The sequence below is a fragment of the Sapajus apella genome, unplaced genomic scaffold (assembly GCF_009761245.1).
Source record: "Sapajus apella isolate SASKATOON/1434 unplaced genomic scaffold, GSC_monkey_1.0 scaffold102, whole genome shotgun sequence".
Classification (NCBI taxonomy): Eukaryota; Metazoa; Chordata; class Mammalia; order Primates; family Cebidae; genus Sapajus; species Sapajus apella.
In genome coordinates, this window is record NW_022437042.1 from 2,015,358 (window position 1) to 2,030,212 (window position 14,855).

The 14,855-nt window shown below is 38.1% G+C and overlaps 1 protein-coding gene across 3 annotated transcripts in view; it reads left to right on the top strand.

Annotated features, from left to right (window-relative positions):
* Positions 1-14,855, top strand: part of WDR44 (WD repeat domain 44) — a 95,899-nt gene that overhangs the window by 22,118 nt on the left and 58,926 nt on the right. For 2 of the 3 annotated variants that reach the window (XM_032258333.1, XM_032258334.1), the window contains exon 2: positions 8,815-8,848. The exons of the other annotated variant lie outside the window; for it this stretch is intronic. In XM_032258333.1, the coding sequence (XP_032114224.1) occupies positions 8,815-8,848 (34 nt within the window). The remainder of the gene's footprint in view (positions 1-8,814; positions 8,849-14,855) is intronic. 3 annotated transcript variants of the gene reach the window in all.

The following is a 14,855-nucleotide window of genomic DNA, read 5'->3' on the forward strand; positions in this document are numbered from 1 at the left end:
TCACTGCAACCTCTGCCTCCCAGGTTCAAGCGATTCTCCTGCCTCAAATTCCCGAGTAGCTGGGACTACAGGTGTGCCATGGTTGGCTAATTTTATTTTTAATTTTTTTATTTTTAGTAGAGATGAGTTTCACCACATTGGCCAGGCTGGTCTCAAACTCCTGGCCTCAGACAATCCATCCGCCTCGGCCTCCCAAAGTGCTGGGATTATAGGCATAAACCACCATGCCTGGCCATAAAAATTTCTGTAATTAAAATGCTAAATGAATAGGGACTGGAGAAAGCATGTAACAAATTATTTTATATTCAAACATGAGTTTTGTTAATATAAACTAAATGTAAGCTAGTGTATGAAAATAACTTTGCAATAGAAAACAGAATATAATGCATTAAAATGTTCTATTTATATTGAAAGTTGCTAAAGTACTAATCTTAAAATTGCCTTTATATTCAAAACTTAAGTGGAAGAGACACTAAATAATTTTAGTATTTGATCTGTAAGCCATGTGGGTTTTTTAATAGAATATCAGTACTTATTTGAAGCAGAATTTATTTTGAAGCTGTTTCAGACATTGCTTTCTATGTTTAAATTCAGTAACAGCATTGATAGACACCATCTTCAATTTCAGAAATTATGCTGCAAAATTAAAAATTTGCTGTTTTTGACATTAGTCTAGACTGATTTTTTTTTTTTTTATTTAACCCCAAAAGCACAGGCAACAAAAGGAAAAATATACAAATGGGATTATGTCAGACTAAAATTGGTCTGACAAAATTGCACAGCAAAGGAAACAACAGTGAAAAGATAACCTACAGATTGGGAGAAAATATTTACAAGACATATGGTATGGTTTAGATGTTTTGTCCCCTCCAAATCTCATGTTGAAATGTGACCTTCAGTATTGGAGGTGGGCCCAGTGGGAGGTGTTTCAGGCATGGGGCAGATCCCTCATGAATGTCTTGATGCTGTCCTTGCAGTGAATGAGTTCTTGCTCTAAGTTCACACAAGATCTGGTTATTTGAAAGTATGTGGCAGAGCCAGGCACGGTTGCTCACGCCTGTAATCCCAGCACTTTGGGAGGCTGAGGTGGGCAGATCACGAGGTCAGGAGTTTGAGAGCAGCCTGGCCAGCATGGTGAAACCCCATCTCTACTAAAAATACAAAAAATTAGCTAGCATGGTGGCCTGCACCTATAATCCCAGCTACTTGGGAGGCTGACGCAGGAGAATTGCTTGAACTGGGAGGTGGAGTTCATATGGGTGAACCTAGAGGACATTATGTTAAGTGAAATAAACCAGGCATAGGAAGACTACTACTGTATAATCTCACTTATATGTGAAATGTAAAAATGATGAACTCATAGAAGCAGAGAGAAGAATGGTGGTTGCCAGGGGTTCTGGGAGTAGGGAGCACCTTGGAAATGGGAAAATATTGGTCAAATCGTACAAAGTTTTAGTTAGACAGGAGGAATAAGTTCTGGAGAACTATTGCACAGCATGATGACTGTAATAATAATGTATATTTCGAAATTGCTGAGAGTAAATTTTGAATGTTCTCACCACAAAAAAGATCAGTATGTAAAGTGAAGAATATATTAATTCACTTGGTTTAAATATTTACCATATTTATAATTGATTTGTTAGAAGTTTAAGTTTTGTTTTGTTTCTGCTATTAGGCGAGCGAGGAAGCCTAGCTCTTGAAAGTTATATTTTTGTTCAACTTTGTAAGTAGCATACTTATTATTTAAAGATTTATTGATACTAAATGCATCAGAAATACTTGATTTAAGGGTGTCCTATGTTGAAAACTTTGGAAAGGAAAAGTGAACTTTTGAAGCTCTCATTTTGATTTGTTGGGTTTTCTTTAAAGTGGAACATATCACCAGTACTCAAATATGTCTACATGTAACTTTTCCACATGTGTGTAGTGTAATAATTTTATGTAGATATTTGAACTATTTCTGGGAAAAATTACCTTAATATGTAAAAAGGATAAATCTAATTTACTCCATTTAGTATCTACAGAATATTTTGTGAAAATATTTTTCTGTTTCTTTAATTTCTTTTTTAGCTCCTAACTATCACTGGAGAAAACACATTTTTCTAGTTAACTAGATATAGCTAAGTATTATTGGACATTTCTGGGTATGCGCGTGTGTGTCAGATTATATCCACGTTTAATATATTTCAAATTTAAGAGAAATTAGAGGACATAATATTTAGATCAATAATCATGGTGCAAATTATATCTTCGCTCTCAAACTAATGAAGGGTGTTAAGACAAAATTCTCTAAAATTACAGGAACTCTAAAACCCCTTGCTTAAGATCTTTCTGCTAGTTAGTAGGAAGGAGAGCCAGGAGTAGAACTTAATTTTCTTGACATCTAGCTGCTCATTTCTCCCTCCCATCCCCAAACTTGAATAATTGTTTCCTCTAAGCACATAAACACTGAAATAGTCTACTGTTATTATCTCTGCTTTGAAATTGGAGACTTATTTACAGAGAATTGTTGAGTTGTCTAGGGATACTGAAGATTAATAACACCTCACTTATCTGGTGGCCACCACTGTGGTAATGACAGTTCTCAAGATACAGCTGAAAACAAGAAATAAGCATTTAAAAAGCCTCTGAATAGTTCAGTTCTTTAAAAAGTGCCACAAAGTTCAAAATAAGGTTATGTACATAAAGTCTTGTAGGAAGATCCTTAGGATCCCTAGATTCTTCCTTCACTATACAATTTCATGTTAAGGAAACCTGGTTTCCTAGCTCAATGCAAATTTGAAGCACAAATGAGAAGGACGGTGGGAAAAAAGTTTTTAAACGCAGGCACATGGCTGACTTCTTTAAAAAGTGACCACTTATTGGCCGGGTGTGATAGCTCACGCCTATAATCCCAGCACTTTGGGAGGCTGAGGCGAGCAGATCATCTGAGGTCAGGAGTTCAAGACCAGCCTGGCCAATGTGGCGAAACCCCTTCTCTACCAAAAATACAAAAATGAGCCAGGCATGGGGCTGGGTGCCTGTAATCCCAGATACTTGGGAGGCTGAGGCAGGAGAATAGCTTGAATCTGAGGGGTGGAGTTTGCAGTGAGCCGAGATTGCGCCATTGCACTCCATCCTGAGCAACAAGAGCGAAACTCCCTCTTAAAAAAAATAAAACAACAGTAACCACTTAAATGAGGAAGGAAATATAAAACTATAAAACACAGACATTCTGTGCCTAGGGTCCTTTACTGTGAAGGAAAATAAGTCTGTACTTTAGGGCCCTAAAGTGTATTAAAATATAGTATAGTATTTGAGCATGATGATTAAGAAGGAAAATTGTATATCCCTTGTTTAAGAATATATTTTCAGAGAAAGAGTACTGAAACTGCAAGGTTTAACCTCATATACTTATTTACAAGTTGCTTTTGAGATTTTATATTCAAAAATAGTTCAAATATTATCAAAAGTTTGGCACTCGAAAGCTTCATCTCTCTGGAAATTTTACATATGGAACATTTCATTATTTCATTCCCTAGCAGTGCCACAGCAATTGGGTGTTGTTTGTAGCTGTTAAAGACAGGTCAGGATTCAGAGCCTTTGACTTAATCAATTTAGTCCAATTCAAGAAGCAGCTCCAATTGCCTTTAGTTTGGTGCTGATACACAACACCAATTACAATGTTTTCATAATTATCTTTTAAATCCTTACCCAGAGAGGAGGCAATATTGCAAAGTGGTTGAGAGAATGGGCTCTGGAGTCAGACTGCCTAGGGTCAAAATTCTGGCCCAGCTGTTTACTAGCTGTACAGTGTAAATGATCTAATCTGACTCAAGCCAGTTTTTTCTGTAAAATAGAGCAAGTAATATAACTACCTAATAGGAGGGCTATGAGGACCAAAGAAGTTGAAACATGTTGTGTTAATAGTTTTTGGCAAATCCTTAATAAATGATAGCCATTGCTTTATTTTTCTTTTTTTTTTTTTTAATTACATTTTAAGTTCTGGGATACATGTGCAGAATGTGCAGGTTTGTTACATAGGTGTACCTGTGCCATGGTGGTTTGCTGCACCCATCAACTGGTCATCTACATTAGGTATTTCTTCTAATACTGTCCCTCCCCTTACCCCAACCCGACAACAGGCCACTGTATGTGATGTTCCCCTCCCTGTGCCCATATGTTCTCATCGTTCAGCTCCTACTTATGAGTGAGAACATGCAGTGTTTTATTATTTTTACAAGGCCCCTATTAGGAAAGTTTTGTGTGGTAATACTAAATAATGTTTTTATTGCTTCTTAGGATAAAATGAATTGTTCTTTTTTCATCTTGGCACATGATACAAAGGATTTTAGTCAACTTTGCAAGTTATAAATATGCCTTTTTTTACTAGTCATTAATGTTCTATACATGGATTTAAAAATTTGTCACAAAAGAATTCTCTTATAGACTACCCTGTTAAAGACAGTTTTAGGCTTAATAGACTTGAAACTGTAGTAGTTTGAAATGTTCCTACCTACCAAGGCCTTAACAACTTTGTAACATTTAAAATATGCTTCAAACATGAGTGTCTTTTGTTACTAGTTTTTTATTTAGTGATGTCACCCAGTTGCAAGGAGGATCCCATTTTAATCACCAGCTCAATATGATTTGGCTTTTTCATGTTCCCTGTTGTTAAATGTGGTGGAGTTTTACAGGCTGTAGGGAACCTTTTCTGTATTCCAGAAATTGGTCTCAGGCTCCCCACTACTGACAGACTGCCAAAGTGCCTTTGAGAAACTTTGAGCATTTCAGAGCTGCTGAAGAGGCTACACTGTTGTGTGTCCCATGTACTCACTCACTTAATCCTCATAGCGGTTCTATAAAACAGATGGTTTTACCCCCTTTTGCAGAGGATGAGATTGAGGCTTGGAGAAATTAAATGATTTCATCACACATAGGATAAATGGTAGAAACAATATTCAAGCAAGGTTCATCTGCTCAAAAACCTGTATTGCACTATCTCCTTGTCTCTTCAGAAGGAAATAATAAAATATTCTATATAGTTTGCATACAGTTATATGTAAAGCCCCACCAGGGTCAATCTAGAATATTTCCATACGTGTCAATAATTAGCCAGTAACTTTGATCCTGTGAATCAACAGCCAGAGAGTGCTGTTTTTGAAGCCAGTGACATACAAGAAATGTGGTTTCCTGCTCTTTTTTTTGACAGACAGCTAAAAAGCCTGGTCACATTTCTCAAGGTGTGAGCATTGCTGGAAAGGCCAAATTTCTTCCCTTCTGTACCTCATATGGGCATAATTTTAAAATATCTTACCCTTCTTGCCTTTATGCCTTTGTTGCAGGTGATTGGCATTCTGAATTTGTACCATATGGAAATTTATGCCCCTTAAAGAATTTTTGGGCTAGGTGCAGTAGCTCATGCCTGTAATCCCAGCACTTTGGGAGGCTAAGGTGGGAGGATTGCTTGAGGCTAGGAGTTCAAGACCAGCTTGCGCAGCAAAATGAGACCCCATCTCAAAAAAAGAAAAAAAGGTTTTTCATTTTTACTTTTTAATATTTGTTGTTGTTTTGATTGCACTTGTATTATTTAAGACATCCATTTGTGTGGAATCTTTTACTGAATATGAATTAACCTCAGTCCTAACTAATCAACTCTAGATGAACAGGATTTTGATACATTGCAGTATAAGTTTGTTAGAGGACCCAAATAGTTAGCAATGTAAGTTTTCATTTCTGGAAATTGTCCTTTGTTAACACATATTTATGTTGACAGACATTGTAATTAAATGGGTACTATTTTATGACAACTACTTTTTTTTGTTTTCTAAACAAACTTTAACCTCCTCCTGCAAAGTAGAATTGTATCTAATTTATCTTTGTATCTCTAGTCTTGGTACATAGTAGGTAATTCATAAATGTTGGTTTTAGGGGTCTGGTTTTGTTTTGTGTTTTGAAACAAGGTCTCACTCTGTCACCCAGGCTAGAGTACAGTGGCACAATCATGGCTCATGGCTTCTGGGCTCAAGTGATCCTCCTACGTAGCTAAGACTACAGGTGTTCAACCCCACACCTGGCTGATTTATTTTTATTTTGTAGAGATGGGGTGTCACTATATTGCCTAGGCTGGTCTCAAGCTCCTGACGTCAAGTGATCCTCCTGCCTTGGCCTCCCAAAGTGCTGGGATTACAGGTGTGAGCCACTGTGCCCAGCCCATAAATGTTTGTTGAATAAAGGGATTGATTTTCTGTTATTCAAAAGTAATTTTTTATCAAACTAAGTTTTTATTAGAGGTCAAGGATTCCTCTACCAAATGTCATTACCCAATGTGGCATGTAAAAAGCATGTTAGTAGGACTCGATGCTTTTCTTGGTTGTGCTCCAAAATATGACTTTGGGGAAAAGTCACTTAATCTCTCGGAATCTGTTTCTTTATCTGTAAAAAGAAGCTATGGAATTAGATCATCTTGAAGGTGCCTTTCAAGTCAAAGTTGCATCATGTAATCATTGGATTTAAGAAAAAAATTAGGAATGGTATATAAAACTTTTTATTGCGTAACTCCAAGGTATACTAAGTAGCCTTATGCTTTGAAGCAGATAATCAGACTGTTCTATTCGAAAAAAAATGCTGGGGAAGGGGTTAAAATAATTGGTGAAAAATTACTTTTAAAATCATTACAGCCGGGCGCGGTGGCTCACGCCTGTAATCCCAGCACTTTGGGAGGCCGAGGGGGGTGGATCACGAGGTCAAGAGATCGAGACCATCCTGGTCAACATGGTGAAACCCCGTCTCTACTAAAAATACAAAAAATCAGCTGGGCATGGTGGCGCGTGCCTGTAATCCCAGCTACTCAGGAGGCTGAGGCAGGAGAATTGCCTGAACCCAGGAGGCGGAGGTTGCGGTGAGCCGAGATCGCACCATTGCACTCCAGCCTGGGTAACAAGAGCGAAACTCCGACTCAAAAAAAAAAAAAAAAAATCATTACATCCTGGCCATGCTCGGTGGCTCCCTCCTGTAATCTCAGCACTCTGGGAGGCTGAGGCAAGCAGACTGCTTGAGCCCAGAAGTTCGAGACCAACCCTGAGTAATATGGCAAATCCTGTCTCTATAAAAAAAAGGTACAGAAATCAGCTGGGCATGGTGGCATGTACTTGTAGTCCCAGTACTTGGGAGGTTGAGGTGGAAGGATTGCTTGAGCCCAGGAGGTTGAGGCTGCAGTGAGCCATGATCGTATCACTACACTCAAGCCTGGGTAATAGAGTGAGACCGTGTCTCAAAAATACATATATTACATCCAGAGTAGTCTATATTTCAGAACAGCCTTGCTCTAGTAGAAAAATGAGCTGAGAGCAAGACACAGTGGCTCATTCCTGTAATCTCAGTACTTTGAGAGACTGAAGTGGGAGGATTGCTTGAGCCCAAGAGTTCGAGACCAGCAGGGGCAACATAGTGAGACGCCATCTCTACAAAAAAAAAAAAAAATACAAAATATTAGCTGGGTGTGGTGGTGCATGCTTGTAGTCCCAGCTACTTGGGAGACTGAGGCAGGAGGATCTCTTGAGACCAGGAGGTCAAGGCTGCAATGTGCCAAGATCACACCACTGCACTCCAGCCTGGGCAACAGCAAGACTCTGTCTTTAAAAACAGAAAAGAAAAGAAAAAGCTGAGAACAAAAATGATCTCTCTCTTCAAAAGCAATGTAAATATCTAATACATATGACCATTTTAATCTACACTAGAAATTGAAGTATGCATTAAAACACCAATGAGATATACTTTTGCCTGTCAATTTGGTAAAAAGTTTAAAATAACAGTTTTGGTGAGTTTATTAAGAAACGGGCATCCATAGAGCAGTAGGAGTGTAAACAGGTGCAACTGTTCTGGTTGGCGTTTGAGAAAGTTTCTAAAAATTCTGGAAAGTTTGTATACTTCTGACTTCTAATCCCACTTCTAGAGAAACTTATTTCAAGGAGATGTATTATGGAAATGCACAAATTTTCATTTACAAGGATATTTGTTGTAGTATTATGTCATATGCAACTATACACACACACACACACACACACACACATATATGAAGATGAAAGATACTCAGATCTCTAGGTGATAAGATTATATATGAATCACTTTAATTTCTTCTACTTCTCTCTCTCTCTCTTTTTTTTTTAAGAGATGGGATCTTGCTCTCTCACCCAAGCTGGAGTGCATTGGCATGATCATAGCTCACTGCAACCTTGAACTACTAGGCTAAAGCGATTCTCGTGCCTCAGCCTCCCAGGTAGCTGGGTCTGCCGGCAATAGCCACCACACCTGGATAATTTTTAAGTTATTTGTAGAGACAGGGTTTCACTCTGTTGACCAGACCGGACTTCTCCATTTTTTTCCTTTTTGAGACGGAGTCTCGCTATGTTGACCGGGCTGGAGTGCAGTGGCATGATCTCAGCTTGCTGAAACCTTTGCCTCCTAGTTCAAGTGATTCTCCTGCCTCGGCCTCCCAAGTAGCTGGGATTACAGGCATGCGCCACCATGCCTGGCTAATTTTTGTATTTTTTGTGGAGGCAGAATTTTGCCATGTTCAGGCTGGTCTTGAGCTCCTGACCTCAGGTGATCCACCTGCCTCAGCCTCCCAAAGTGCTGGGATTACAGGCGTGAGTCACTGCACCTGGCCTCTTCTCCACTTTTTAATGTTTTCTGTTTTCTATATGCACACAAGACTTTTCAATCCTAAAATATATACACGTTTTTTAAATGTGGACTTGTCTGTGATAAGTGTATAGAAGTATTTCTCTTCTCATCTCCTCTATTCAACACCTCCTTACTTTTATTTCTGAACAGGTCTCCAGGAAAAGTTGGGCTTTCAACATTCAAGGTAAGTTGTACTTTCTGACAGTTATGTTTTTAGAAATTGTATCATTTTCGTGTTTATATGTAATTCTTCATTTTCTTGGTTTTGCTTTCTTTTACTTATTTTGTGCTCAGTAATATTGCCATTATGTCCTACTTGGTATAAATAGATACTCTAGAAATACCAAACTAAATATTATGCTGTAAGGAAGGAACTGTAAGTATTTTTTTATTTTAACTAATTTTTATTTGGTCTATAGTATCTAGAATAAAAGAACATTATTGTGTGTGTGTGTGTGTGTGTGTGTGTTTTATAATATCTAGAATAAAAGAACGTGCGTGTGTGTGTGTGTGTGCGCGCGCGCGTGCGTGCGCGTGTGTGTGTGTGTGTTGAAAAAGTAATACTTGGCCAAGTGCAGTGGCTCACACCTGTAATCTCAGTACTTTGGGAAGCTGAGGTGGGCGGATCAGTTGAAGTCGGGAGTTTGAATCAACATGGTGAAACTCCATCTCTACTAAAAACAGAAAACAAAAAACCACACACAAAAATTAGCCAGGTGTGGTGGCACACACCTGTAGTCCCAGCTACTTGGGAGACTGAAGCAGGAGAATTGCTTGAACCCAGGAAGGAGATGGAAGCTGCGTTGAGTCGAGATCCTGCCACTACACTCCAGGTGGGGTGACAGAGCAAGACTCTGTCTCAAAAAGAAAGAAAAATTAATATTTGCATGACAAAAATGTACAGTAACTGAAACGAATGTATACTTCTTGTGGGCTCGCATACCATCATCACTATATATAAAAATCAATTCCAGCTTATATTCAAGCAGAGGAATTTGGTATTGAGACATTATGCCACTGAGAGCCATTTTAAGTATATCACCAAACAGAACTATTTATATCAGATAGAGTATTTATTGTATATGTGTATACGTATATTCATATGTATTGTGTAATCTCAAACATGCTGTATTTTTTTCAGTTACAGTATACCGACCTTCTATTTATACACATTGGATACCAGTCTCTTTGATAAATGATGGTATATTTATATGGAATATTCTACAGCAGTAGAAATGAATGAATTAGTTATATACAGTGACATGGATGAATTTCAGCACTAGACTGTTGAGTGGGGGGAACTACTCGTAGAAAGAATGTACCATAACATTCCATTTATATTAAGTTCAAAAGCATGCCAAACTAAAGAATATATTGTTTAGAGAATAGATTGTTTAGAGATACAAGCATGGTAAAACTGTGAAGAATTACAAGGGAATGATAAACACAAAATTTAGGATATTGGTCATTCTTTGAGGGGGAGAGATTGTAATAGAAATGGAGAAGGATACACAAGAGACTTGAAAACTAACAATAATGCTTTCTTTCTTAAATTGAGTGCTTAAGAAAGGTTATTCTTTTCCTACGTTAAATAAAAATTATTTTGTATTTACTGAATATTTAATAAGAACAGTTTTAAAAGTAATATATGCATAGGGTTGAAATTTACTCAGGACAAAAGGTATATGGTTGAAAATGTAGCTTTCCCTCCACTTCTTATCCCCCACCTCTCAAACTTCATATCCATAGGCGATTACTGTTTGTGCTTATAGATCTTAAAAGTCATTTAGCTCTAAGATATTTTTCGATGATAACAAATAGATTTGGAGAATTTACTTTACCCCAGTAATTATAGATTGTCCTTAACTTGAATAAAATTAGATAATGAGTATACATATTTAGTAAATAAATATGAAGTTGAATATTGTTCAGTGTTTTAACTTTTTATTTTGAAATAATTATAGGTTCACAGGAAGTTTTAAAGATAATGCAGAAAGGTCCTGTATGTTCTGTGTATTCTTCACTGTTTCCCCGGTGGTTATATCTTAATTATAGTACAATTTTAAAATGAGAAATTTGACATGGCAATGTAAGTGTGTAGTCTGCGCCAAGTTATCATGTGTATGTTTGTGTAACAAACAATCACATCAAGATGCAGAACTATTTCATCATCACAAAGATCTCCCTTGTACTACCCCTTTATAATCACACCCACCACCTTGCCCATATCATCCCTAAATCTGTTTTCCATCTCTATTAATTTTCTTACTTGAGAAATGTTCTGTATATGGAATTATATACCATGTGACCTTATGGGATTGGCTGAAAGGATCGCAATCCATCCAAGTTGTTCAGTGGTTTGTTTCTTTTTACTGTCAAGTAGCATTCTATGATAAAGCTGTACTGAGGATATTGAGTGTATATTATGAATAACAATATATCTATTGATACCTTAATATAAAGAAAGGCTTGATATAGTTCTGATTGTTGGTGATTTTACAGTCTGATGGAAGAGACATGTATGCAAGAGGGCGATTTATGAGGTCTCAATGTTTGTAAAATAGATTAGACATGTTAAGTGCCACAAGGGGTTTGGAGAAGCAAGAGGAAGATAGAGTTGTCATGAGAGCACTGTTACCTGGAATAGCAGAGAAAGGGGAAATAGAACTTTTGCTGAGCTTTGAAAATTGGGAGAGTTTTGTGTAGGTAGATAGAGAAATATTGGGAAAGCATTGTAGTTAGGAAATGGTAGGGACTAATTAAGGTGCAAAATCATGAGATTTGCTTGGGGAATTGAAAGACTAGTGTGACCAGTGTAAAAGCTTCAGTGGTAGAGTATTGGAAAAGTAAATTAAGGCCAGATTGTCATGAGCCTTGAATGTCAGGTTACCCAATTTGATCATAATACTATGTGTACATGCATTGAAACATCACATTGTACCCTGTAAATATGTATCATTATTATATGTCAATTACAAATTAAAAAATAATTTAATTTTAGAAAACTAAATTTAATTTAGAAAAGAGGCTGGGTGCGGTGGCTCACACCTATAATCCCAGCACTTTGGCAGGCCAAGGCTGGCAGATCACCTGAGATCAGGAGTTAGAGACCATTCTGGCCAATATGGTGAAACCCCATCTCTACTAAAAATACAAAAATTAGCCAGGCGTGGTGGTACACGACTGTAATTCCAGCTACTTGGGAGGCTAAGGCAGGAGAATCACTTGGAGCTGGGAGGCTGACGTTGCAGTGAACCAAGATTGTGCCACTGTTCTCCACCCTGGGCAATAGAGTGATACTCTGTCTCAAGTTTTAAAAAAATTTAGAAAAGAACTCTGATCTTTAAACTTTTGAAACAGATTATTTTTGTGGGTTTTTTGTTGTTGTTTTTGTTTTAAGATGGAGTCTCCCTCTTGTCACCCAGGCTGGAGTACAGTGGTGTAATCTTGGCACACTCCAACCTCCACCTCCTGGGTTCAAGCGATTCTCCTGCCTCAGCCTCCTGAGTAGCTGGGATTATAAGCACCTGCCACCACACCCAGCTAATTTTTGTATTTTTAGTAGAGACAGGGTTTCACCATGTTGGCCAGGCTGGTCTCAAATGACCTCAAGTGATCCACCCTCCTTGGCATCCTAAAGTGCTCGGATTGCAGGTATGAGCCACTGTGCCCAACCGGGATATTTTTGTTTTTTGAAGGTCTCACTTTGTCACCCAGGCTAGAATGCAGTGGCACGATCACAGCTCACTATATCCTCAAGCTCCTGGTCTCAAAGACTCCTCCCACCTAATACTCCCAAGTGGCTAGGACTATAGACTCACAACCCCACACCTAGCTAGTTTATTTTATTTTTATTGCTTAGAGACAGGGTCTTGCTAGGTTGTCCATACTGGCCTGAAACTCCTGACCTCAAGCCATCTTCCTGCCTTAGCCTCCCAAAGCATTGGGATTACATGAATGAGTCACTGTGCCAGGCCTAAAATGGGACATTTAAAAAGTCAATTTTTATGTGTCTTACAGCTGTGTTACCCAAGGTTTTTTTTTGCTGGGCAATTAAGAAAACTGGTGGAAGGGTGGAATAAAGTTTGGAGGAAAAAGACTGAAGTGCAGAGAAAGCTGTCAAGAGGCAGTTAAAATGTCAAGACATAAGACTACAACAAAGGGAACAGCATTAAAAGGAATGGAAGTATGGATATGATAGCGATTTAAGAATTGTTTCTTTTTTTTTTTTTTTTTTTTTTTTTTGAGACAGAGTTTCACTCTTGTTACCCAGGCTGGAGTGCAATGGTGCGATCTCGGCTCACCGCAACCTCCGCCTCCTGGGTTCAGGCAATTCTCCTGCCTCAGCCTCCTGAGTAGCTGGGATTACAGGCACACGCCACCATGCCCAGCTGATTTTTTTGTAGTTTTAGTAGAGACAGGGTTTCACCATGTTGAGCAGGATGGTCTCGATCTCTTGACCTCGTGATCCACCCGCCTCGGCCTCCCAAAGTGCTGGGATTACAGGCTTGAGCCACCGCGCCCGGCTAATTGTTTACTTTTTTAAACAATTGTATCAGCAAAAAGAGTGGAAGTGACATTTCTGTTTTTTTTTTTTTTTTTTTTTTTTTTAAATTTTCACTTTAGTAGCTTCCCTTCCCTTACTACTAAAAATTACAAGTTATCTGAATTTTTTTTTATGATTAACGTTTTTAGCTTAATGTACTTTAGTAGGTAATAATGAAGATTTCTGTGAGTGTAGATCACTTTCCTACAAATACTTTGTTGGGAGTGTTTATTAAAATTAAAAAGCTGAAATCTTATAACCAAATACTGCAAGGGGGTTACAGACAGCTCTCTACTATCTAACACAGATGGTGGTAACTGTGATATGAATTGCCAAAAATTGAATAAGCTACCATACCTTTTAAGGAAGCAAACTTTTGATACTGTGATAGGTAGGAGTTAAAGAAATGGCCTGATAGTGGGGAAGCTGGAATTTAGTAAGTACTGCATTTTAATAATGGGTCAGCACATCACCAGAAGTAGGTAATGGCCTGTCTCAAGTATAACTAAGTTGGCGTTGCTTGTCTGTGCATTCTTGGCCTCCATTCCTTTGTCCCAAAAGCCTGATCAAGGTATTGGAAGGACCTGGATCTTACACATCACTGAGAGAGAATCATAGTTGACTATAAATCCTAAGTCTGATTTTATTAAGAAATCTTCTCTGGAGATCAGGCCCTCTGGTAGGTGCCATATCACTCCTTTAAGCTTGTGACTTAAAACAAGAGCACCTTAAAGGAGTTGCTGTCTTTTAAAAATTCAGACTCCAAGACAGTTTTGTTAAAGCCAAATAAAATAGAAGTCTAATCACTGCTTGGCAGTTTTGGCCAGTGTGGGAATGTGAATCTTTTATAAGTAAATAATTGAAACAAATTAGACCGGGTGCAGTGACAAATAGACCAGGTGCAGTGACTCATGCCTGTAATCCCAACACTTTGGGATGCTAAGTTGGGAGGATCACTGCATTCCAGCCTGGGCAACTGGAATTGGGCAACTGAGACCCTGCCTCTAAAAATCAGTCAATTAATCAATCAAATTGAGGTCCAAAGATTATTAATGTGTAATTTTGTGTAGCTTAATTTAGGGAAAATAACCACAGAATTATGTTAACAATGCTTCTGATTTTCGTACTGATGAACAGTTACTAGAAAATAATTGGATAAAAATAATTAGTAGGACAGCTGAAGGTGTTTCTCTAATATGCATCAACTGTTATTTTATATTTTATGATTTCCTATGGACCCTGTTCTGCTGAGAGTATCAACTATTCTTACTGGTGATCAGCTTTCAAGTATTCTGCCTCCATCTTGTCAAGGTTATCTTACCAATTGGTATTGGTTAGATTTTTATTTCTTTTTTTTTTTTTTTTTTTTCTTTTTAGAGACAGGGTCTCGCTCTCTTGCCCAGGCTGAAATGCAGTGGCATGATCATAGCTCACTGCAGCCTCAAGCTCCTAGACCTAAGTAATCCTCCTGCCACAACCTCCCGAGTAGCTGGGATTGCAGATGTGTACTACTTTCCTTGACTTTTTTTTTAAGAGGTAGGGTCTCACTATGTTGCCCAGGCTGCTGGTCTCTAACTCCATGTTTCAGCCCATGCCTGGCCTTCTTTCATATAAAACCAGGATCCAATTAAAGCCTATATATATT